The sequence below is a fragment of the Lepidochelys kempii genome, chromosome 24, assembly GCF_965140285.1.
Source record: "Lepidochelys kempii isolate rLepKem1 chromosome 24, rLepKem1.hap1, whole genome shotgun sequence".
Lineage (NCBI taxonomy): Eukaryota > Metazoa > Chordata > Testudines > Cheloniidae > Lepidochelys > Lepidochelys kempii.
In genome coordinates this window covers 8,165,476-8,190,241 of record NC_136403.1, presented here as the reverse complement: position 1 = coordinate 8,190,241, position 24,766 = coordinate 8,165,476, and the positions used below count along the sequence as shown (strand labels likewise).

Here is a 24,766-nt window from a genome sequence, read left to right as displayed (position 1 = left end):
AGGAGAGAATAAGGATGGCAATTGACATTTCCAGGGCACCTATCACGGCAAAGCACTTTACAGATTATATGGGTCACCAGTTCATCTACCACTGAAATGCAGCCACCTCTGCTATCAAACAACGGCAGCTGTTTAACAGCACACAACATCATCCGGTGGAACTGCAGGGGCAGTTAAGGCAGGAAGAATGTAACCACCCAAGTATGAACTTAGCCAGGACATTGGGGTTACTATCCTTACTCTTGCTAACAATGCCATTGGGATGTTCAATGGCCATAGGAGGTCAAGGCATTTGTTTTAAGTCTATTATGTCCCCCTATTCCATGTTGGCTGCAGTAGTTACTCAGAGTCAAGAACACCCCATAGCGAGTCACCAAACCCAATTCCTGAAACATCTGGGTTCCCGCTCCCAAGTACTAACACCCCTAACCCTACATAGTGCCAAAAGGCAGGCAGCATGGCTGAAAGCACATTACTGGGGCAGCAGCATCTTTCTCACACAGTGACGATGGGCTGCTATGCACCATAGGGCCGGGGTGGCCAACCTGTGTCTCCAGAGCCCCATGCGGCTCTTCAGAGGTTAATATGCGGCTCCTTGTCTAGGCACCGACTCCGTGGCTGGAGCTACACGTGCCAACTTTCCAATGTGCCGGGGGGTGCTCACTGCTCAACCCCTGGCTCTGCCACAGGCCCTGCCCCCACTCCACCCCTTCCCTAAGTCGGCCATGCCCTCGCTTCCCCCTCCTCCCCAAAGAGCCTCCTGCACGCCATGAAACAGCTGATCGGGAGGTGTGGGGAGGGAGGGGGTGGCGCTGATCCGCGGGGCTGCCAGTGGGTGGGAGGTGCTGGGAGCAGGGGCGGGGGGGGGGGGAGCTGATGTGGGGCTGCTGACGTATTACTGTGGCTTTTTGGCAATGTACGTTGGTAAATTCTGGCTCCTTTTCAGGCTCAAGTTGGCCACCCCTGCCATAGGGCCATATCATTAGAGAGAGAGAGAGATTCAGCCATCAGACACTTAGCGTTTGGCGAATGCACGCATTTATTCCTTTCCCCAGCACACGTTACACTTTCTTTCGACTCAGAAGAGAACGGAACATAGGTTGTTTTTTCGGAGGGGGCGCGGGGGGAGTCACCTGTTACAAAGGGGCGGAACACACAGATATTCAGATGGCTACACAGCAAAGCGGGGTCCTGCAGGAGTGGAAGCATATGCCATGGGAGGGAGCCAGACAACATTGCTCTGTTTCTTTCAGAAAGAGAGGGCAGAGGATTGTTTACTAAGAGGCAGCTAAAGGCAGCTTCTGGTCGCTTTTTGCATTCCTCCAGCAACGGAAGTTCTAGAGTATCAAACAGGAAAGGGAAAAAAAACAAACTTGTGTTTTTCCAATATACAGCGCCCCGACTTGGTGCAAACATGGGACTGCCAGCATCGCCAGCCTCAAATATGCAAAAATCAGCTCAGGCCTCTAAAAAAATCTCGAGATTGTTTTTTAAAAAACAATAACTGTGGCATTTGTCTCATTTGCCTTCTGGGTTTTGAGCCTCCAGGGGTTGCGTTTTCAAGCTTTTCTGCACTAGACACCTATATTTTTTAAATGACAGCTGAGATTCTCCTGCAATCACAGGACTCCAGGAGCTGGAGTTTTAAGGAAAACACCAGATATGACAATAGCGACATTGGGACTTCCTGCGATCATGCTCCAAGAAATTCATTCAGGTTTCCTATCCGAATATTAATATAAACCTCTTCCTTAACAGGCCCCCACCCCATCTCGCTGGGAGATACTTGCGCCATGAGACCAGTTTTACATCCACTCTTCAGAGTCATCGTGGGGTAATAAGGGAAACAGACAGCACAGAGCCAAAAAGTGGAGTGGGGCTGGGCATCAGAAACACGGACCTCCATGCATCTGAAGAAGTGGGATTTTTACCCACGAAAGCTTATGCCCAAATAAATCTGTTGCCACTGGACTCCTCATTGTTTTTATGGACCTCAGCTGTTGGTTTAATAGTCCTGGGTCATTCTTTGCCATTTTTAGGTTCTCTTCTTTCCCTCCTCCCTGGTGGAGTGGCAGCCAGGACCCCAGCCCCATTTGACTTCCAAACAGTGGTGCGTGTAATAAAATATATAGATATATTAACAGAGCTCTAGTATCAGCTCCCCTGTCACAGATGGGGAAACTGAGGCACAGAGCAGCAGCATCATGTGTCCAGGTCACACTGCCAGTCAGGGGCAGGATATGGGCGGCTGCTGCGCTAGCCACTAGACCATGCTGCCGCCTATATAACTACACCGATTAAAGCAATGGGGGCCCCTACTGCTTCAAGACAGATTTGTGTTGCCCCTCCAATAACCCTGCAGCCTTTCTGGGACCCCAGCCTCCCTGCTGAATTTAGTGTTAAATGCTACCAATCTGCTTTGTGTGCATCTAGTAAATTACCTTATTTCTAGCCATCACTTGGCCTATGAAGTGGATTGTCCAGGCAACCTGTCGCCTCCTCCTGGTGTTAAAAAATAGCCCGAGGTCCTGCTAGCAGAGAACACAGCATGGGGCAAAGCTGCCCTGCTTGCTCTTGGATTAAGAGATTAACCCTTTAGCATCCAGTCCTGACAATCTGGCACTTTTGTACTTTCCATTTAATGGCGCAGCCTAATGGCATCCCTGGCATTTGTCTGAGAGTTACTCTAAATTGCGCTACTCCCCCATGACCGAAGTCTGGCTGGACACAGCAGCAGAAATCTCTCTGCTTCCTCTCCAGGGATTGCAAAACACACACGTGCTGGCATTCACTGGCAGCTTGGGCACTGCCTTCAGGACATGCTGGCCCAGGGCATGGGTGGGGAGAAGAGCAGAGGTAGACTGTAGGGATGGGTAAAAAATAAAACCACGGATGAGCTATAAAAAGAAGATCTGCATACCTCTGAGTTCCCCATAATGAGACATTATTCTGCTCACACACACGGCCGGGAGCATAGGGGTAGTGGTGGCCAGTCACTGTAATTTACGACCCACACATCTCCTTCTCCTACACATGCTTGTTTTCCTAGGCAGTGAAATCCTTCCCAGCCAATCTAAGGGCAGACCTAGAACAGCAGGTGAGGCTATCTGGGGACAGCCCCGACTGTAACAGAGTGGGATTCGGAGACTCCCGATACCCCATCCTACGTTCCCATCGCTTTAAAGTAAAACGCAGCCCTTCTGTTGTGCTTTTCAAACATGAATGGTGACAACCCTGTGAGGTTCAGCACTGTCATTAGCCCCATGTCACAGATGGGGAAATTGAGGCACAGTGTCGCACAGAGACTCGGTAACAGAGCTAGGATTGGAACCCAGGAGTGCCTGGGGCTGCGCCTTATGCTCAGTAGACAATACCTCTTTAATAACACCAAATAAATACGCAGAGCTGATAAATACAAGCAAAGGGAGTTACTCTAACATCCTACCTGTTTGGTTGGGTTTTTTAAACTACATGGGCCATTAGCTACATTCATACAGCTGCTGACTATAGCTAGTTTAGGGACTGGGAAATTTTTATCCTCATCTTTTTTTTTTTTTTTCAAAAACTTTCATATCTATTTTATACAAAGATAAAAAAATTATTTTGCTGAAAATCAGGAGAAGGAAGCAGCTGGATTCTGGTAGAGGTGCGGTAACCAGATGCGGACAGCTGTTTTGGCACTCAGCAGAGCCGCTAACCTGCTGAAAGGAGGGCTTTGGTTTCTGGCTCAAAATCACCAGAATTTTACACAAACCAGGGGTCATGCACTGAAATTAACAGGCAGCAGGTTTAAAACAAACATAAGGAAGCACTTCTTCACACAATGCACAATTAACCTGTGGAACTCATTGCCTGGGGATGTTGCGAAGGCCAAAAGTATAACTGGGGGTGGGTTCAAAAAAGAATGAGATAAGTTCTTGGCAGATAGGTCCATCAATGGCTATTAGCCAAGATGGTCTGGGACACAACCCCCTGTTCAGGGTGTCCCTAAACCACTGACTGTCAGAAGCTGGGACTGGATGACAGGGGATGGATCACTCAATAAATTGCCCTGCTCTGTTCAATCCTTCTGAAGCATCTGGCCCTGGCCACTGTCAGAAGACAGGATACTGAGCTAGATGGACCATTGGTCTGACCCAGTACGACCGTTCTTATGTTCTTTGTTTTTTTAGGTTTGCTTGCAAATTTAGCCAATGTAGTTTAACGTCCAGGGCACTGGCTTGGTCAGTATCCTCTGGACACAGAAGGTGGAGAAAGCTGACATGATTAACTCTTTCCGTACCATTGCACAAGCACCTAAAGCACTGGTTTGGTAATCCTGTGGGAAATGAGCAATGGGGCAAGATTGAAAGCCAGTTTTGAATCCATCTCTCCTGGTCTCTGGGCCAGATTCTGATCTCCATTGCAGCAGTGTCAGACTGGAGTCATTCTCATGAGGCAAAGGCAAAGCTTCCCCAAGCCAATGGCTCATTGGGCTGACACAGTTAAGGCACATCACTTTCAGAGCCAACGGGACATAAGGAATTGATGTGGACCCTGACTGCCCTAACCTGATGGAGCAGGTTCCCATTTCGCAGGGGAGAGAGCATCCTAGCATGAGAGCGAGCAAGACTCATCCCACAACCTTCAGGCTGGTAGGACAGTGTCTTCACCACTCAGCTACCGCACCTCTTCATGTGAGTGCCATCCAGATTTACATAGGTACGACTGAGCTCAGCTGCTAACTTTCCCTCCCTCTCTTTTGCTTTTCGATTTGAAATCCCCTCTAGCTGGAAGCCCTTCTCCATCTGTCCCTTTTCAGCGCAGTTGCTCAGAGTGGTGGATTTGAGCCAGTCGTGCGGAATCAAGCCTGAGGTCCCTCCCACGGCCACTGCATGGTGCCGACTGAAACCACTGCAAGGTGGTAGCTGAAGATGGTTGCTTGAAGGCGGATCCATCACAGGAAGCGCCAAGTCAGCACAGTGACTCTGCATTTACCCCAGTGTAAGCTCAGAGTGTGGGTGTCTGGATGATCACTCTCCCTTCCCTTGAAAACACAGGCCAGGCTGGTAATCAGGGTAACTGTGCATAAAAGACAGGAGTGAGAACAGCCTGGATCATGACTCCGAACAGGTCAGACTTGGGGCATCAGCAGGGGAGTTTTCCCTTTAAACAACATGGATGCTAAAAGGATTTAGCTCCTAGCAGCTAGAGTTGGAAGAGACCCACTCATGCATCTTCTTTCCCCCAGCAGCACCTTGGGAGGCTTGTTCCTTAAAGAAGCATTAGAAAGCCACATCATGGAAACCAGCAAAATCCTATAGCCCAGCAGCCTTGGAACAAGCAAACCCCCAGTCTGGACCAGTGCCTATCAGACAAGCTGGATGCTAAACTGGGATCAGCATGCAGCAGGTCTTGTGCTGAACAAATTCACTAGCTCACTGAGCAGCAAAATAAATAGTCCATTTACCCTCCTGGCCTCTACTCTAACTTCTCCCGCGCCCCAGCTCTGCCAAGTTTAGTCGTGCTTTACATTTTGAGAAGGAGGCTCCTGGGTAATTATCGATGGCTAGCAAAACCCCCACCGCAACGGCTGTGGTTGCTGATGGGATGCCCAAATTGGAGCGTTAGGAAGAGCCCCCTGGAATTTTGTCCCTAGAGCGTCACATGTTTTGTTTGGGGTTTAAAGGGAGAATCATCAGGAGGGAGGGTTACAAGAAGAAAAAGAAAGAGAGGGCGTTGGCAGTGTAATGAGATCTTCACTTGGATGGCAAAGTCTAGAGCAAGAGGGTGGTGATGACCAGGAATAAAACACCAGCGGCCACTGTCACGGAGAGCTGTGGGATGCAGGCAGCGTTGAGCGTGAGTTTATAGGCAGTAATCTCCTCTAGGTAGCCGTCCTCCGTGGCTGTGCATTTGAACAGCCCCTGGTCCATGGGGGCGTTCTTCCCAAAGCGCAGCGTGCAGGAGTGCCCGTCCATGGCACAGGGGTACTGCTTGGTGCCGTCTTTGACCCAGGTGTAGATGGCGTGGTGGGAGCGCAGAGGGCACGGGAGGTAGATGTAGCTGGTCGAGTCCACGCTCACCTTTTTCAGAGCTTCCTGCGCTACTTGTTCTTTGAACAGAGGGATCAGGGGTTAGAGCAGAGCAATCATAAAGGGAAAGGTGGTGGGGGAGAGGAGACTGAACAGGGGAAAGAATGAGAGCCATAATTTGGAGGCACAAAATCCCAACCAAATGCAGCCCCAGCCTCTGAGCACACGGACACACTGGGCCTCGACAGTGAGGCTAAGAAAAGCCCGTATTGAAATGAAACAGCCGCAATCTGCTGTATGTAGAACCCCATCCAAATATCTCAAAGTGCTGTGAATACCTGCAGGAGCTTGCGTGTCCCAGCTTGCGTGTCCCACAGAGGTTAATGTGATGGTTGCCATTTTTTTTTGCAGAAGAGGAAGCCAATGCTCTGGCTGAAGGACTTTGCTCAGGATTCCTGGGCAGGGCTGGCAGGAGAACCCAGGAGTTCTAGTTTCCCTCTTCTGGGCAGGAGGCGGGAATTATCAGCAGCTCTCAGCACACTGGGTGCAGGCCGGGAGCTGAACTCTGCTGACAGTCTGGCTCTGAGGGTCGCAGTGGCAGCTGCTAAGAACTTTGGAAAATTCAGCCCTTATTTAGGCGCCTCTGGGTATGTCTACACTGCAGTCCCGGGCTGTGATTCCAGATGGTGTGGACATACCTGAGCCAGCTTCAATCTAGCTCTCTTGGCTGCAGGAGGACGCCATGGCCGCACGCACAAGCTGTACAAGCCCGGCCCCTGGGTACTCGCTCACAGGAGCACAGACTATCGCAGCTTCACTGCTTTGATACCCGAGCTAGCTAAATGAAAGCTAGGTCGGGTACATCCACTCGAATTGCCGTCACTCACACCCCAGGATTGCAGTCTAGACATGCCCTAAAGGGGACCTGAATTCGTTGGGAAAATCTAATCCCCATTGGGAGTGATGAGCACGTGCCAATCTGACCTGGAGCCATTCTGAAAATTCCATGCTGGCCCCTGGCCCAGGGCTGGGATGAGAACCCAGGAGACCTGGCTCCTGGGTCCCCCTGCTCCAACCATTCTACCACTCCGCACCTTATTACTGGGGTGTTTGAACCATTACCACAGATTGACTCCTGCCGACGGCTAGCACAACCCTGGATTTATGGCACGGTCTCGACCGAACCATTTTCCTGCAGTACCTTGGTCTCAGCTTTTGAAGCTGGAAATGCACGAATTCAGACGGAGGGGGGAGGCACTTTGCCAGCAACAGGGGGGTCCTCACGCCAGGTGCTGCAGCTCAGCAGTGGGGAAAGAGTAACATTAGGCTCTCGCTAAGGCACTAGAGTTTTGGGGCCGTGTCCCTCCATTGCACCAGCACTGAGCCCTGCTGGTAGTGAGAGTGGGCATGCTATATCCCTGGCACTTTAATGGCCTTGCCAGCTAAGCTTGGTGCAGAGTAGGAAAATCCCATTACTGGAGCGGCACGGGCAGCAGCTCCAGTGGGAGACTGAAGGCAGACGGGTCTAGCTTAGACACGGCCTCGCAGTCCTGAGAGACGCAGCTTGTTTTTTCCATGCCCACGGAGGCACCAGCGAGATTCCCTCAGGCAGATGGGCCTTTTGCCATCTGCTTTTCAGGGAGGGTCTCCTCAGCCGAGGCAGCAACACCTGTGTGCAACCAGGGGTCCACAAAGGCCGAGGCACCTACCTGCTGCACCTTCACACACGTCCTCAGCCTCTGGGTCCAGGCTCTGCAGGAAGCTGCTGCAAGGAAAGGCAGAGAGAGAGAGGAAATCATTCAGGAGGGGGGCAAGGGACACGCAACTATTGCATCCTCATCCAGAAAAGTGATTGTCATTTTAACAAGGGCCAATGCTTAGCCCCAGCCCCCGAGGAAGGCACAGCACCCCCTGTGCTCCCCCCATGATAACTACTGGGATTTTCACAGCAATGGGATTTTCCTACTCTGCACCGAGCTTAGCTGGCAAGGCCATTAAAGTGCCAGGGATATAGCATGCCCACTCTCACTACCAGCAGGGCTCAGTGCTGGTGCAATGGAGGGACACGGCCCCAAAACTCTAGTGCCTTAGCGAGAGCCTAACGTTACTCTTTCCTCACTGCTGAGCTGCAGCCCCTGGCGTGAGGACCCCCCCCCCCCCCGTTGCTCACTCTGTGGCTCCAACATCTTGCAACACAGAGGTGAGGAGCTCGCGCTACATACAAAAGCATAAGGTGAGTTGCGGGGGTCTAGTCAGACCTCCTGCCAGGATACAGGATTCTGGCTCCTACTGTGCAGCACTGCCGGGCCCTGTTCTAGTTCTCTTGCTCTAGCCTAGAGGTAGCTGCATTTCTTATTTACCCTTCACGGTGGATGACTATATAAACAGAAGTTAGTATCCTTTCACAAAAAGGGTCTGCTTTCTCTAGCAAAATTCATTGGTTTGTTGAAACACCGAAATAGCACAGTGCCTCACGGGAGAGATGTAGGTTGATTGTTTCATGTCCCCATTCTCCTCCACAGACTGAGCTCCCGAGCTGCACTACCATGATGCACTACGGCCAAAAACTCCCATGATGCACTGTCTCTCCAAGAGGCAGGACCAAGGTGCATCATGGGAGTTGTAGCTCAGGGGTGGACCACAGCCTAGGGAGGAGAACTGGAGCTTGAGGTGCATGAACTACAACTCCCATGAGGCACCATGGTAGCACTTCTGAATTTTTCCATTATTTGAATTTTTGCCCAAAAAATCTAAGTTTTCCATAGGGAAAAAAATCCCATTTCCTGACCAACTCTACAGCCAAGCCATTCCCCTGCCAGGGTTGTGCAGTCGGGGACAGTCTCTAGGGCAGTGGTTCTCAACCTATTTACCCTTGTGAATTGCACATGCAGCTCCCTGTGTGTTATGTAGGCTGCATCCACACAATATAGATACTACCTTGTATGGCCCTGAGGATGTCACACGGGCCCCAGCTGTGTGCTGCTTGGGCCAAAAGCAGCAAGTGGGCGGCAGATTGAGAAACACTGCTCTAGGGTTTTGTCTAGCCTAGGTTTAGAAGTCCCAAGCAAGCATATTCAGGTTTATTTCTTTTTAGAATATCAGGATTGGAAGGGACCTCACGAGGTCATCTAGTCCAACCCCCTGCTCAAAGCAGGACCAATCCCCAATTTTTGCCCCAAATCCCTAAATGGCCCCCTCAAGGATTGAACTCACAACCCTGGGTTTAGCAGGCCAATGCTCAAACCACTGAGCTATCCCTCCTCCCCATATATATATATATAATAATAATAATAATACATTCATTACAGCTGGTCTGAAAATGAATATTTAAAACCAAAATTTCAAACTTTTTCACAGAACCAAATTCCACCAGTTTCGCTTCCGTCAATTGAAACATTTCAGCCCGTTTTATTTTTTTTTTAATTCTCTATAAAATAAATTTCTAAACCAAAAAAGTCTTTTTAAAATGAAAACTCAAAACTTTTCCTTCTGAAAAAGTCAGAATAGGACATCGCACCATTCCCAACATGGGTTTGTTTTCATTTTTTTTCCGAAAGAAAATGTAACTGAAATAGACACGTATTGTTTTGTCGAAACAGAAAACTTTTTCAATGCAAATTTTCCTGCCAATTCTCTATACAAAATGCCTTTCACCCACGAATCTGAGGCCTGATCTATACTGAAAAAGTATAGCGGCATAGCTTTGTTGGTCAGGGGTGTGACAAAACCCCACATGTCCTGGTGTCAGAGCTGTGCCAACAAGAGACCCTCCCCGCCCCGCAGTGTAGATGTAGCTATGCAGGCAGAAGAATGCTGCTTTCAGCATAGCTAACGTCGTTCAGGGAGGCGGTGGAGCTATGCCAGCAGAAGAACTCCTGCTGCTGTACTCTGTGGCTAGACTAGGCTCTGCAGTGTAGACATCATCGAGTGATTTGCAAGGGTGGGAAAGAATTAACCCCATGAGACGGTTAGCCTCTTCCCCTGTGATTGGTAGCAAAGTTGAAATCAGCCTCACCTGGAGCTCCCTCAGGATAAACCAGAGGGCCTTCTCTGAGCAGGGTCCTCGATTTTGGAACTTGCTCCTCTCCTCCCTGCATGTTCCACCAGAGCCCAGATTTGTAACCCTCCCAGCTCCTGGCAAAGCTCAGCTTTAAGTTTCCCCCTTTGTCAAGGCTATGGTTGGGGCAGGCATGAGCTCGGGTGGATCTGTTTATGGGCAGCCTTTGTCTATGTTTGGAATACAGGAGGTGCCCTAAAGTTGTGTTCCAAAAATGTGAACGTGAAGAAATTATACAGATGGGCAAACCGAGGCACGGGGAAGTGATTTGGCCACGGATATACAGCGAATCAGTGGCATAGCTGGGAATAGAACCCAGGTGTCCTAGCTGCCGTCCTCATGCTCTAACCAGTAAACATCTCTCCCTCCCACAGCTGGGAATAGAACCCAGGCATCCTGAAATCTCCCTGTGTGACAGATGCTCTAACCAATAGACCATGCTGCCTCCATATTGCTGTGTGTACGTTTACAGCTACCAGCTCCTTTTCTTTCCTCCCTCTCTCCCCGACTTGACAAGACCATTGAAAGGATGGCGGATTGGGAGCAAAGCATTCCGCCTTTAAGCCCGAGCACACCTGGCAGTGTCGTTTGCCTCTTGGGATATGGTTGAGCATTTTTTGCTGTCTGGATCCCATCCGCAGTATGGGTCCTTGGCGAGGACACACTTCCAGCAGGTCTCCCTGTACTGCCCGCAGTCTGCCAGTGGCAGGCGCGTCACCTCGAACTCAGTGGCTGCATAGAGGTGCCCCTGCCAAGGAGGGGCTGGGTTAGTCAAAGGTTCAAACAAACAAGCGAGAAAGGAGGCCGCATGCTCTGGAACTTACTGGTGCGATGCAAACTGGGGCCAATTCCTTTCCAAGTAGAAGCGTTGGCCAAATTCCCATTGAAATCTCCATTGGCAGCAGGATTATGCCCATAATGGACTTCACAAGCAAAAGCACTTGGTGAGGGGGGAGGGGGTGAGGTCTGTCTTAGAAACAGGTGTTCTGTTCATGGCATACACACTGAGACGTTAGACAAAACCAAATACTCTTGCTGGAAGGCTGCAGTGTAACACGACCTCCCTGCTTAGAATCCAGAACCCTGACACAGAAGAACCCCAAAGCAGTGAGAGACAAAGCAGGCTGCTCCCTAAAACAGTGAGGCACAACCCACTCCACCTTACTCAAGGCTGCCTCTCTGCAGACTAATGGCTGCTAGACCCAGATCGTGGGCTCCTCTTACCGAGCCCCCTAGCCTGGAGCAGGACCAAGAAAACCCCACAGCATTTAGAGACAGCTCTAAATTAACCAATGTTAAATACAGAGCAAAGATAGAGAGGGGGGAAGGGCGCTTACTGTGGCGGCATCCAGGGCCATCCCAGAGATGGGCGCGTCTCTCTGGAAAGGGCTTAGCTCAGAGATGATGACCGTCTGCCCTCCACTCTGCAGGACTTTGTGGATCTTCCCTTTATCTGCAGCAGCCAGGGACATAGGGAGCTCAGAAGAAGGAGCCCGGCCCCCTCGAAGGCGATGGGAGCTTGGCCAGGGTTTCACCTGCAAACAGCCAGAGGCCTCCCTGCATGCCCAGGACAGGGAGAGTCCGAGCAGGGACAGGGCTAGTTGCCCTCAGTGGGCCTGCCCCCGTGCCCCAGCTCTGCCCTGGAGGGACCCACTGGAGGGGAGCGCCGTCTCCGGGGCCCAGGCAAGCCCTTGGCCTTTGCTGGGGCTGCCCAGAAAGGGGTCAACATGCTGTCTGCGGTGCTCCCAGGTTTGTGATGTGGACACCTGGGTATCCCCCCCTTTCGCCCCCCCCAGCTCATAACACAAAGGCCAGTGAGCAGCTGTCAGACCAGAATGGCACAAAGCCATCCCCAGCCAGCGCTGGAGTCGAACTGGTGACCTGGAGGCGAGCCGAGCCCTGAGCCAGCTGCGTCCTGGCCTACACTTCACCACACAGGGCAAGCACACAGCGCCGTCGGGTAGAAGAGACTCTCCTGGGGGAGGAATCACCAGGGCCAGTGTCTGCTCAACAACGACCAGGCCCTCTGAGGAGGCACAGACCCCACCTGACCAGTGGCTGGCATGGGGCGGATGCGGCAGGCATCTCGCCCTGGGATCTTCAGCTGCCTGACTTCTTTGGGGAGTGGGGGCTAGTGCTTAGAGCAGGCAGCTGGGAGTCAAGACTCCTGGATCCTGGCTCTGGGAGGGGAGGGGTGTCTAGTGGTTAGAGCAGGAGGGCTGGGAATTCCTGGGTGCTATTCTTGGCTCTACTGTGTGGCCTAGGCCACTTTGCGTCCCCACACTGACAAAACCTAAACACCCAGACGTGGCTCCACAAAGGCTGAGTCCCAGAAGGAACATCCCCAGCTCCCTCCACACCTACCCGTCCCAAGGTAGAGGACAGTGCGAGAAGTGTTGCTGGCGTCCAGGACCCTGTCAGCCACCACCTTGGTGTAGGTGTCATTGGTCTGCAGCACATACAGGGGGCGCTGCCCCTCGGGGTAGATGACGGTCTCGATCTCGGGGTAATCTTTGATGATGCTGAGGACTGCTTTGGAGGGGGCGCTGGGGGAATTGTAGGGGACGCACTATGGAAAGAACGGAAGAGGAAGGGGGGTAACAAAGAGGGAGGCCAATTTCTGCACAGACAGACCCTGCACCCTCAGGCTGCTCCAGTGATGTCTTCGAGGAGCCACCCAACGCAGAGCTCATTTTGGGGGTTAACCAGCAGAGTGTCAAAGAGAGTTAGGCACCTAACTCCTACTAGAATTAATGGGAGTGTGACACATGGCCAGAAAGGGTTAAGCAGCTCATCGCTAAATGACTCAGAGTCAACCTTTAGAGACATGTAGAAAAGTATGTAAATGGTGATTAGGGCCATTCTATGTTAGATAGGCTAGAACTTTGAAATAAAAACCTGTATTGTTAGAAAACTAGAGGTAATACTAATTGTATGTGTTGACTTACATCTTTTTAGATGTTAGCCATGTAAACGGACAGTTCCTGTCTATTATTATAGCTATTGATTCAGAGATCAAAAGGGAATATTAACATTTAGACAAATTTTGGGTGAAATAATGTCATTGTCTCTACGTCTCTTTAAAGTTTGTGGTAAACTGTATATGAACTGCTTAACGGATAAAATTACTTTATGTTAATCCATGTACTTGATTACTGGTGATTTTTGGGAAACAGAAGGTTACATCAAAAGCCTATTGTTCAACCAGGACTGTATGGTCAAGAGGCTGCTAGAAAACTGTATAAAAGACTCTTGGCACCTGATCCTTTCATCTCAGATCTGCTTGATACTTTATGCAGGGGAAACTTGAGTCATAAGACTGAGATCTCCAGTCCCATCTGGATCACCCTGAATATGAACATTGGACTATAACCTATGGACTAATTCTGAAAGAACTCTTTTCAACTACAAAACTCACCATCTCTACAGTGAATCTGATCTCAGAACTGGGCTCATGTCTTGTAGCTTAGTTAATAAGAGTTGGCTGTATGCGTGTGTTTGGGTAAGATCTGAAATATTCATTAACCTGGGAGGTAATGTGTCCGATCCTTTGGGATTGGTAGAACTATCTTCTATGATGAATAATGTGTTCAGCAATCCTCATCCTATTTGACCTGGGTGTCTGGCTGGAGGCCTAAGGCTGGCTTGCTTTAAGAGAACTGAGTTTTGGCTTCTGGGTAGCCAGTGAGGTGTTGTAGAAGCTGTTTTGAGGCTAGCTTGGTGGATCTAAGCACTGGAATGACCACCAGCTTTGGGGATGGTCTGCCCCATTCTTTGCAGTTTGCCCTAATTAAGTAACCGCAGTGTGGCTCCCTGGTCAGAGGGAGTTAGGCACCGAAATACCTTTGAGGATCTGGACCTAAATGCTGCTATGGGAGTTGAGCGAAATGTTTCATACGACACTTTTTTCTAACCAAGAAACAATGCAGGATCGGCTCAGTTGCAATATTTTGTGAATTCGTGTTGGTTTCGGCAAATTGTTCGGGGTTGGGGAAAAACCCTACATTTTTTTTCAAAAATGTCAAAAAATGTTTCGATTCAAACCACTTTTTGTTTTGAAATTCCCTTTAATTTCGTTTTTAAAAAAGGAGGCAAAAGCCCCGAACTGAAATGAAACTTTGTTCGCCCCAAAATGAAAATGTTTGACTTTTTGATTTGCCCATTTTCTTTTAATTTCAATTTTGGGTTGCCCCAAATGATTCTTCCCCCGATTTTCCGGACTTGCCAGTGAACCGAACAATGTGTTATTCGCCCCACTCTTGTATCCATGAGATTGCAACAGTCTCTGTGCTCACCTGTTTGTCCTCCCTAAACGCTTCCCTATTCATGTGCACCTGCCCCCTTCGGGCACCCACGTGGGACTGAGGGGGACCAGGTTCCATCCCTAGCTTTGCCACTGATCTGCTGGGTGACCTTGGGCCAGTCCCATCTCCTTCCCAGTCCTCCCTCCAGAGCGCTCACTGCAGCTACTAACCCTCTCCCTGCCACAGGTTCAGTTTGCTCCTAAAGATGTGACAGGACCCAGGCGTCTGGTGCTAGGGGTCCCGTGGAGAAGGAGCTGGCAGAGAGTAGAGGAGAGACAGCGACTGGGAGGTGCTGAGGGCAGCAGGGAAGAGATGGCTGGCTTTCCTTTGGAGGGATGGGGGGCTGTGGATAGAGGGATGAGTGGGGTTGCACAGGAAGCTTGGCCCTGTGGAGATAATTTGTTGTTTACAAATTCCCGTGGAAAGGAGGAAGAGCTCTGGGTTACTTTTATTTGCAAGCATTTAAAGGGGTGCTCAGTGCTTGGCCTGGGCCCCTCCCGCCTAATCATGCAGCTCCCAGAAAGCAGAAGGGCAAAGCTGCACTTTCGAAATGACTCCACAGCCACTTGTAGGCCCCTGTGACAGCGGGCCCTTTGTGGCTACTGACTGCCCCGGGCAGCTCTCTGGTAATTCCCTGCAAGCCACAGAAGCTCGGAGTCCATCCCCCAACACCTCCGTTCGCTGTCAGAAATGGGGGTCCCTTCGTTACTCCTGGGGAGCTGTTTTGGGACGCAAACCCCGCCCCATGCAGGCCTCACCGTGCCGGGTCGGTGCGCTGGCAGGACGCTGGTGTAGCCCTTGAGCTTGGAGGTTCGGAAGGTGTGGGTCACCGTGTCCATGGAGTAGGCGCACACGGCAGTCGTGCCCCTGCAGGGGGAAAATGCTCCCTTCAGGCTTTGGCAGCTGGCAAGGCAGAGCTGGTTACCACTGGCACTGGATGCTTTGTGCTAGGACCTGGGCTCTGAGGCCCACTCGACGGAAATGAATGGCAGGCGCGGCGGGCCTGTGCTGGAGTCGAACCGGGGAGCCAGCGCCGAGTTACTTTCCCTGCTCGGGGAGGGGGAGACTGGCCAGGGAGCTCGGACGCCTTGTCATTGTCTTCTGCCTCTTTGCCCAATGGATGTCCTGCCTGTCTAAGCCGCTCCGGGCTGGGCAGCTTCCTGCCCTATTCTTCACGGGCAGAGTTTGGGGATGGAGCCGGGGATGAGGGGGGGATGTTGCTCCCCCAAACTGCAAGTCTGGGGCAGGCATGGAATTTCCCCCTCTACGCTTGGCCCCATTGGCCTGACTGGAGCTGCCCCTGCCCCCCAAATATATACGTCAAACCACGCCTATGCTATTCCCCTGGTCATGGGGGGAGGTTCTCCTGGCGAAGGGGCACCGTGATTCCCACCTGCCTCATGAGAGCAGCAGGCATACTCCATGGGAGAGGGACAACAGGGTGGGCGAGAGCCCCCCCTACCATGGCCCTGCCTCCTCCCTGCACCCCCAGGCAACGTTCTGCCCCCTTCACCAGCCGTGGGGCAAGGAGTCTGTGTGACTTCAGCCTGCAGCGTGGCCCCAGCCCTGCCCGGCTCCGGCTGCGGCCCCTGCTCACCAGGCGCTGGCGAAGATCCCGTACAGCATCCCTCGGCCTGTCTGCCCCTTGCCCAGGACCACAGCATCGCGCAGCTCGTTGAAGCGCTGGGGATGGGTGGGACCGCCGCACACCAGCCTGGCCTGGAGGAACGTGGTCCAGAAATCGACCAGGAGGCTCTTCCCACCTTCATCCACCTAAGCAGGGTGACAGAGGAAAAATCCCAGAGCTCTTCAGGCCTAGAGCACGAACGTTCCACCACAACGCCCCCTGCCCCTGCCACCAGATCCACGCGTGGCCTGAACCATGCTGGCCAAAGCGCACGGCCACGGCCCGTTATAACAACAGCGAGAGTTGTTATAACTACGCATTGAGAACTCATGTGGCTCACAGACATGGCTCACAAAACTGGTCTTTTTAGCTCCGACTACTTCATGCTTCCAGGGCCTGCTGCTCACACTGTGACATCACCCTCGCACCCGTGTCAGGTGTAAGAATGACAGACATTTGCCTTTCACTGCCAGCTCTCGGCCCGCGGGGTCTCCGTACCTTACACACGCGGCCCAGCCGGGCTTTGACCGGCTCTTCGTCCAGCCCCGCCGTCTTGTTGACTTCGTTATAGAAGAAGTAGATTTCATCCAGGTTGGACTCCTTTTCCGGCACCAAGGCGGCGCTGACGAACTCTGCCTCTGCGGGAGGAAAGGGGGATGGGGTGGGAAAAGAGATCGAAGTGTGTAAAGAAATTTGGCTGGAGCCATGTGTGTGTCAGCACCACCACTAACTCCTTGGCCAAGTCAAGATACGGGCCTGGAGGGGGTCATGCGTGTCGCCAACCCCAGGCCCCTCAAAACAATGAGACTGGCTTTAAAATCAAGAGATTGAAAATAAATAAATAAATAAATAAATGTGGGGTTCTGGTTATTCTGAGCCTTTAGGAATCACATTTTCCAGCTTTTCTCTGCAACCAGGAGAGCTAAATAATTTATATTTTAAAGCAAGCTGAGATTCTCTTGCAATGCCGGGACTAAATGAGCTGGGGCTTTAAGAAGGACTTTTAACTACTGTGAGGCTTGCAAGACTGTTGTGTGAATTGACTCTCCTGGATTGCATCTGTTTCATAGAATAATAGTCATCATCCCTAGCTCTCCCCAAAGGAGGTCAGTATCACTATCCCCATTTTGCAGATGGGAAACTGAGGCACAGAAAGGAACTTGCCCAAGGTCACCCAGCAGCAGAACCAGGAACAGAATCTTGGTCTCCTGTTCCCCACTTCAGTGCTCTATCCCCATGACCACATTTTGTTTTGGGAATCAGAGCTTCTACTGGCAGAGAATCTGTATCATCTCTGCAGTAAGGGGCAGTGTACCCATTCTCTGAAGTGCCAGCTTTTTCTGGATGCCATCTGCCATGCTTGCAAATGTGTCTTTCAACCTTCTTCTTATTACCTTTCCAGCCTAGATTGCTAGAGCTGAAGGGTTCTGAAATGCCAACCTATGGAACTCCCTGCTGCAGGGGTTCAGCAAGGCAAACACTGTGGGGGCTGGACAGTTCTATGGCCAATATAACACATAGCTGTTTCAGCTGAGACTGGGGTAATGGAGTTTGATGCTAAAGGAACCAGATGATCACTCCAGCAGGATGGATTGGCAAACAACCCCTGGCACATGCAAGGTTTGACCCAGTGCGTTGCCTTGGGGTGAGATCCAGCAGCATCAGGGACTGGCTGCTACTGGAGGTGATGGATCTTTGGGGAAAGCGTCGGGCCCAGCCTGGCTGCTCTGACCCGCCTTGGGGCAGGCCAATAGGAAAAGTCTCTCTTACTGGTGAGCCATTTATCTTCTGTCCTCAGCAGCTTCCTTGGGCCATAGCTCCTCTGGATGGTGCTTCTGTCCTGGGACAATGCCGAGTACAGGCTGCCCTCTGCAATATTAACCCAAGACAAAAGAGGATGGGTGTTCTCCATGGGGGGGCGGGAGCCCTAGCCCCCTCCCACCTTCTGGGGGGAAGCCCCACCAGCCTCCTGTGGAGTATGGCCATTATCCAGTATGCCAATATCCACTTTCAAGACAACAGAGGACCCTGGTCCATGGGCAACAAAGAACAAACCTTGTTCTTCATGGCCAGCTGCAGGTCACACTGGGAGACAGGAGTAGAGGCGGGACTAGAACCCACATATCCTGGCTCCCAGTTGCCTGCTCTAACCACTAGCCCACATTCCCTTCCAGAGCTGGGAACAGAACCCAGGAGTCTTGGTTCCCCATCCCCAACCAGTAGACTCCTCACTGGGAATAGAACCCAGGAGTCCAGGCTCCTCATCCCCTGCGCCAACCAGTAGAACCCTTGCTGGGAATAGAACCCAGGAGTCCTGGTCCCCATCACCTCTCAGCAGAGTTCCAAAGCCCATCTAGGCTGCAGTGGGATCTCCTCCAAAGAAGGAAACTCCTTTATTGGCACCAGCCCTGCTCCCAACCTCCCCTGTCCACTGGACCTTCCCATGGGCCTGGCTCATCTTGGGATATTACAGGCTGCAGTGGGGAAGCCCACTGCATGGGTCCAATGCCACCTCCCTCTCCGGCACCGCTCCTCTGGGGCTTGGGATCCAGAGAGCAAGAGGCAGAGAACACACCCAGGGCGAGGCCCAGGGGGACCCTAGGTGGATCCCCGCCCCCCACTCTATCTGGGGATGGACAGAGGTGGATCTCCTTACCCACAGCGATGGCTGCAGCCGGCTGAGACGGTGATGCCGGGGCGAGGCTCTCCCCGCTGATGGCAAGGGCTTGGCCCCGTTTGTCCTGCTGCAGTGTCGTGTCATTGGTCTGGGAGGGGAGTGGGGGTAAACCCAAGCCAACAGTTTTAATTGTTTCTATAGATCTTCTTACCCAAGAAGCTTCACAGACCTCAGCCCAACTGGCCTCTTGCAGTCTGACATTTCTCTGATTCTATTTTCCCTGCGAGGCAGTGCCCATCTTACACACATGGAGACAGGGCAGGGGCCGCGGGAGTCCACTGCAGAGCTGGGAATGGAACCCAGGAGTCCTGGCACCCAACCCCCTACTTTAACCCACTGGACTCACACTTCCTTAAGCGATGTCTTAGGAAAATGAACCCAGATTTGACAGGTCACAGGGCAATATTATAGACCCGGGGATGGAAATGTCCCAGTTATGAGTGAGGTGACTAGTGCCCCCTATGCCCATGGGCCATTCTCTATGCATTCCCCCAGCCTGCCATGCTCACCAGGAACCAGCATTTGGGGGAACCAGCGTTGGTGCCGCAGACGATGATGGAGCTGCTGTTCAGCCTCTGGATCACCCGGATGTAGTTGTCACACTCGGCCTGTGGGAGAACCAGCCCCGAAGCACTGTGTTTAGTGCTCGTTACACGTACCCGGCATTAATGGCAGGAACAGACCCAGCCCTCAGCATTTCACTGAGCAGGTAGATCTGAGACGTCCTCTGTGTGTGATTATACACCCACGATAGAGCCCTGATGGGTGACAGAGTCAGGGGCACAGCTGGGATAGAACCCACGAGTTCTGAGTCCCTGGCCTCTGCTCCCACCACTAGACCCCAGTCCCGTCCCAGAGCTGGAAACAGAACCCAGGAGTCCTGCCTCCCAGACTCCACGTTTGCTCTACTTAGAAGCCCCATTCCCCTCCCACAGCTGGGAACAGAACCCAGGAGTCCTGCCTCCCAGACTCCACGTTTGCTCTACTTAGAAGCCCCATTCCCCTCCCACAGCTGGGAACAGAACCCAGGAGTCCTGCCTCCCAGCCCCCCTTTGCTCTACCTACTAGATCCCCCCCCACCATGCAATGCTGTCTGTTCAGTGGGTAGCGGGACGCGCTCAGGAAATGGAGAAACTATGGCGGGGAAGGAAGCTCAAAGCAACTGCCCAGCTCCTTGGAGCCAAGCCCTGGCATGGTGAAGGGACCACCGGCCCTGCCCGGAGCAGAGGCAAGGGGTCCCTCCATGCTCAGCACTGTGGGGGCGTCTCTAAGCTCCATTAGCCGTCTCTGGGGGGCTCAACATGCTGCTGGGGGTGTCAGTCGCTCACGGCTCAGGCCCATCCCTCGCCAGGGTCCCCTCTCACCTGCACCACCCCAGGCTTGCTCCTGCAGTTCTTCTCCACCTTCTCATCAGCCCGCAGGGGAACCTGGGAGGCAGACGGGGAGGAATGCTGATCAGACCCTGATCCGCCCCATGCCCCTGGCCACAGGTGGAAAGGGCCAGTGGGGTAGCCCTCAAGGGGATGGTGCTTCTGATCCGCCACAGGAGGGGTCTCTGACCCTGGCCATACCCCATCTTCCCACAGACCTCACAGCCCCGAGCCGCCCCCATCGACTATGCAAGGGGAGTGGGGAGATGTGGCATTAACCTCGTGTTTATCGGAGCCCCTCACGCAGCACCTCTTTGTGCTCCCAGGGGGACCTGCTGCAAATGGAGACAGCCCGAGATCTCTCTGGCCGTGCGGCCTCGAGAGAGGAAAGCCCTGCTGTGGGATGGCAGGTGGCCGTCCCGTGGGTACCTGGCCAGCTGGCAGGTGGCCCCTGAGCCCGGCAAGTGACTCTCAAAGGGACTCTCCTTTCAAAGCCCAGCCTGGTCTCGGCTGGGAGCTGCCTTCCTTAGGCTGAGCTGGGGTTGGCTGATGGCCCAAGGAAAGGAAACTCGCCAGTAGGATCTGATGGAGCCTGTCCTTGCTGGGAGTCTCTTCCTGGTGCCTGAGCCAGTCTCCTCTAAAAGCTGCCAGATCTCTTCATTGGCTTGTCAGCTCTGGGGCCTCCAGCTGATCATACACCATCATTGCAGGCCCGGGAGGGAGGGGATGGCAGGGGCCAGAATAAACCCAATGAGAGGGGCGAGGGACCCCCACACACCCCACCTCTTACCTGGGTCTGGTTGACCTCCGCCTCCTTAAATGTCAAGATGCGCAGCGCTCCCCTGCCCCCAACGTACAGCTGCTCAGATCCGGCATCATGGAAGAGGACTGTGGACTTCTCCCCATTCTCAAAGCTTAGCACAGGAGAGTCTGGGGGGGAAAGTGAGGGGGCAGGACGAGAAAGGAGAGGATAAAGTTTGCTGAAGGCTGAAATCCAGACTCTACCCCCAGCCCATCCTTCCCAGCTGGCTTCTTTCCTCTCTAAGGCAAATATCTTGCGATCAGCCTCCTCCCGTTTTCAGATGGGGAAACTGAGGCACACAGCAGGGCCATAGTTTGGGACCCACGGTGGGCAAGCTGCAGTGCTGGGAAGAGAGCCCAGCTGGCAGCACAGTTCGCTAGACCGCACAGCGTCTCTTGGGGTCGCCAGACTCTCCCTGAGGCAACAATTCAGGGCCCATTCTGATGCTCAGTCTCTCTTTCCGGACACTCGGTGCCAAACTGGATGGCAGCTTCTTTATAGTGTGGACACTAGAGACTGGACTGAGACCTGCCAAACCCACCCCTTGCCTATCGAAGGCTTAAAGAGACGCTGTCGGTTCCTGCTACAGGGGAAGAGGGAAAAGCTAGCTCCGGCCGGCCCAATCCACATTTTATGAACGCGCCCCAGTGCACATTGTTCCTGGACCTCAGCCTGTCCATGGGTAGCATGAAAACCTCAGCCTTACGCAGGCCAAATCTGCCCCAGCAGGGCAATAGTCCAGAGCAGGGTTTCTTGAAAACTGGTCCGTGGACTGGCGCCGGTGTCTGAGATTTCCCTAACGCAGTTCAGGAAGGCAGGAAGCTTGCCCCTGGTACCACAAAGGTTGAGAAATGCTGCTCTGGAAGCAGGCACCCAGCTTATTTCGCACACAGGCAGGTCCACAGGGCTCCAGTAGGGGGCACCGGCAGACAAGCACACAGCTCTTGTGCGGCATGCCCACGGTCGCTGATCCAGGCACCTACACACCCTGCCCTGTAACCAGGATGGCGCCAGGTCCTGTACAAGCCAATGCAGAAAGCTGGTCCCTGCCCCGTAGGGACAGCACACAGCCATGGGCTGCTCCTTGCTGTGGTCATCTTGCGGCCAGCGAAGAAGCCAGACCAGGTGCGGCTGGCTCTTGGAGCTGGTACCTGCCCCCAGCCTGGGATTCTGGCTCTCTTGGTTGTGCAGTGACCCGCCCTCTTGGCCTCCCATTGGCACAGGCTTATCATGCAGGAGGGAGCGCCATTATGTTTTCACTAGAGTAGTGACCATGGGATGGGTGTGGGCATGTAGGAGTTTCTGGTCCTGGTACTAAGGATCAGGGAGAGGGGGGCATCATGATGCACCCACCCAGGGATGGGGAGTGGCTGTTGGCTGGGCATCAGGGTACAGAGGGTTAAGTCATCTCTGGCTTTGACAAGGAGAGCACCCTCACCAGCAGCAAAAATTCTCCTCCACCATCAGTGGGTGGGGGTTGCAGGCACTGAGAGAGAGAGAGCAGACCTGGGGGCTCAATTCTGCCCCCTGCTGAGCTCAGGGGAGCAGGCCCTGCCTCTGATTCTGACAGACAGCCTCCCACCAGGCTGCCAGGTGGGGACTCTTATAGGGGAGGATTTGGGGGAAACGGGGGGAAACTGATTCTTAGGTCCCATCGCTGGCAACTACCCTGCAACGACTTCCTGCTATGGGATTGCCTCTCAGGCTAGCCCAAGGGGTACAGTAATGGACGCCCCTTTACCTTTATTGCCTCCCTGGCCCATACCACTTCCATGTCACTACCAAAGCAATGGATCTTCCTTCCCTCCTAGCGCCTCTTTCAGGGCAAACGTTTTCAGCCACGCCCTGCACGAGACACCCCTTGGTGCTTTTGCTGCCAAGCAAAGACGGGCTTTGGTTTCCCACCGGAGCAAGGGGGCAGAGCTGGAACAGGCCACGGTGTGTGCAATGTGGCTTTTTCATTCTCTGTGCGTTGAGTGGCAAAGGGAAAAAAAGACACCACTCTGCTCCGGGAAACCGCAGAGCCATCAGAAAACTGCAGCGGCTGCATTACACAGATGTTGTTTTTCTCCCCCTGGCAAGCCACCAACACTTCACAATGAATGCGGGTCAAGGGGCAGGGGCTTTTTCACGAGGGAGGGTCAGACTGGATTGTGCTGAGGAATTGGTCTCCTGGTAGAGGCAATTTTGGAGAGTAAGGCATGGATCATGCTGCAGCTGGGGGCACTTATCTGCATTGCAGAGGGTGCAGAGACTTGTCTATAACATCCGTAGTCCCTCTTTCAGTAACGGAGGCACCAGCTGGCTCTTTCAACAGCTAGGAGTTAACCCTGAGCCTGTCAGTTTTGAATCAGATGGGAAGTGACTCCAAATGAAATCACTGATCAGGCTGCAGTTGTAACACCTGTCAGACCAACAGCCCAGATTGACGGTTATCTGCCACTGGCAGCCAAAAAATAAATAAAAGTTTCCTTCTTGTCATCTCTTTAATCAAATCAAATTAATGTATGGATCAGTCTTTAAGTAAAATATTCCCCCAGCAAAACTCCCCTCCCCACCTCAAAAGCTGCTTTCTAAACCCACCATGCCATCCCCTCTTTGCCCCCCATTAAACACTCCCACCTTTCATTTCCTATCATCAGATGGTTAGATCCGCAGGAGGCCGATAGGAAATTAATCCCCGCGTCATACAAGCCAAGTCAAGCAAACAGCAAAAACAATATGAAATGAAACATACCGAGTGGGTCAGGAATATGGCACCAACAGACGCATCAGATCTTATCTCACCTTTAAGGGTAAACTTCAGTCTTGGTATCTTTTGGGCTGAACAGAACGCTGACAGGAGGAATAAATATAGAGATCTCATATTTGTGCCTGTCCACACGCCTCTGGAGAGAATTTTCTTTCTGATGTTAACTACTGTCACTAAGACTCTGGCAGGGCTGGCTCGGTGCTGTCTGTATAGTTCTGAGCCTTGGGCTTTCTCTGGTGGGCTCGTCTGCAGTTTCACATTTTATACCTGCCATCCTGAGCCAGGAGATGTAACGTCAGCATAACTTCCTTCAAAGGAGAGGAGACGGAGGAGAAAATAACCCCCTCCGAGCTCCACAAAATGGAGCTCCAGAAAACAGCTTCAGCAAGAAATTGCTCTTGTGGGGAAGATGGGAAAATCACAAGGTGCAGGAGCGAGCTGCAGCGATCTAGCGAAGTGGTTTTAAAGGCCACCCGTTCAGGGGTTGCTCATCGGTCAGTGGGGACGCCCTGCCCCTGGGATTTTCTAGCCCAAGCATCAGCCCTGCACTGGAAATGCAGACGCCAGGCTCCGCATTTTGTCCTGGTTTCAGCATGAAACCTCTTTTAGTGCAGAAAGGCCACGTCCCCCTACCCTTGAGCCCAATCAGTGCCCCCTCTCCCCCCAGTGTAACTGCCTAAGCAGGATCACTTGAGGCCGGAAGGTCGGTCCCCAGCATATATCGTCCGGGAGGACTCCAGGAGGGTTGCCTAGTAAATGATGCTCACTGGATCGGGGGAGCTCTGAAGCTGGCAGGAGCTGATGCTAACCCAGACAGCAGGTGAGTTGTAAAGCCGAGGAGGGACTTTAGTTCCCCTAGTTAAAAGGCCTCTGCCAAAGGAACAGGTTGCCATGGTGATGGGCCCAGTGCTAGACAGAAGGGACCTAGTTCTTGGCTACACCAGGGCCCCTTGAGGCTGCTCTGGTGGGCTATACAAGGGGCTGAAATTGTGCCCCCCCTAAGACTCTCCCCTGTGCAGGGGACCTCTCTGGAGCTGAGGTTAGCCTCTGCACTTGCCTTGCGCCCAGCCCCTGCTTCCGTGGGGAGTAAAGCGTAAAATCGAGCAGCCTCAGGGCTGCTCTAATGGGCGCTGTGGCCGAGGCAGGGCCTTGCACAGCCCCAG

General features: G+C 52.8%; 1 protein-coding gene across 3 annotated transcripts; it reads right to left on the bottom strand.

Annotated features, from left to right (window-relative positions):
- Positions 1 to 1,021: 1,021 nt before the first annotated feature.
- Positions 1,022 to 24,525, bottom strand: LOC140902489 (semaphorin-7A). Of its 3 annotated transcripts, none has more exons than XM_073322613.2 (14): positions 23,639 to 24,525; positions 20,840 to 20,979; positions 20,044 to 20,106; positions 19,189 to 19,287; positions 18,659 to 18,767; positions 17,773 to 17,871; positions 16,501 to 16,640; positions 15,973 to 16,148; positions 15,134 to 15,242; positions 12,436 to 12,640; positions 11,409 to 11,524; positions 10,647 to 10,819; positions 7,724 to 7,776; positions 1,022 to 6,094 (listed from the first exon to the last, which is right to left on the bottom strand). In XM_073322613.2, exons 1-14 carry the CDS (start codon positions 23,715 to 23,717, stop codon positions 5,757 to 5,759), a joined length of 1,899 nt encoding a protein of 632 aa, XP_073178714.2. In that variant the 5' UTR covers positions 23,718 to 24,525; the 3' UTR covers positions 1,022 to 5,756. The 3 variants fall into 3 exon arrangements, with proteins under 3 accessions (XP_073178714.2, XP_073178713.2, XP_073178715.2); XM_073322612.2 differs by having other exon boundaries at positions 7,724 to 7,779; positions 23,639 to 24,524; XM_073322614.2 differs by lacking the exon at positions 7,724 to 7,776 and having other exon boundaries at positions 5,764 to 6,094.
- Between the last annotated feature and the right edge of the window lie 241 nt (positions 24,526 to 24,766).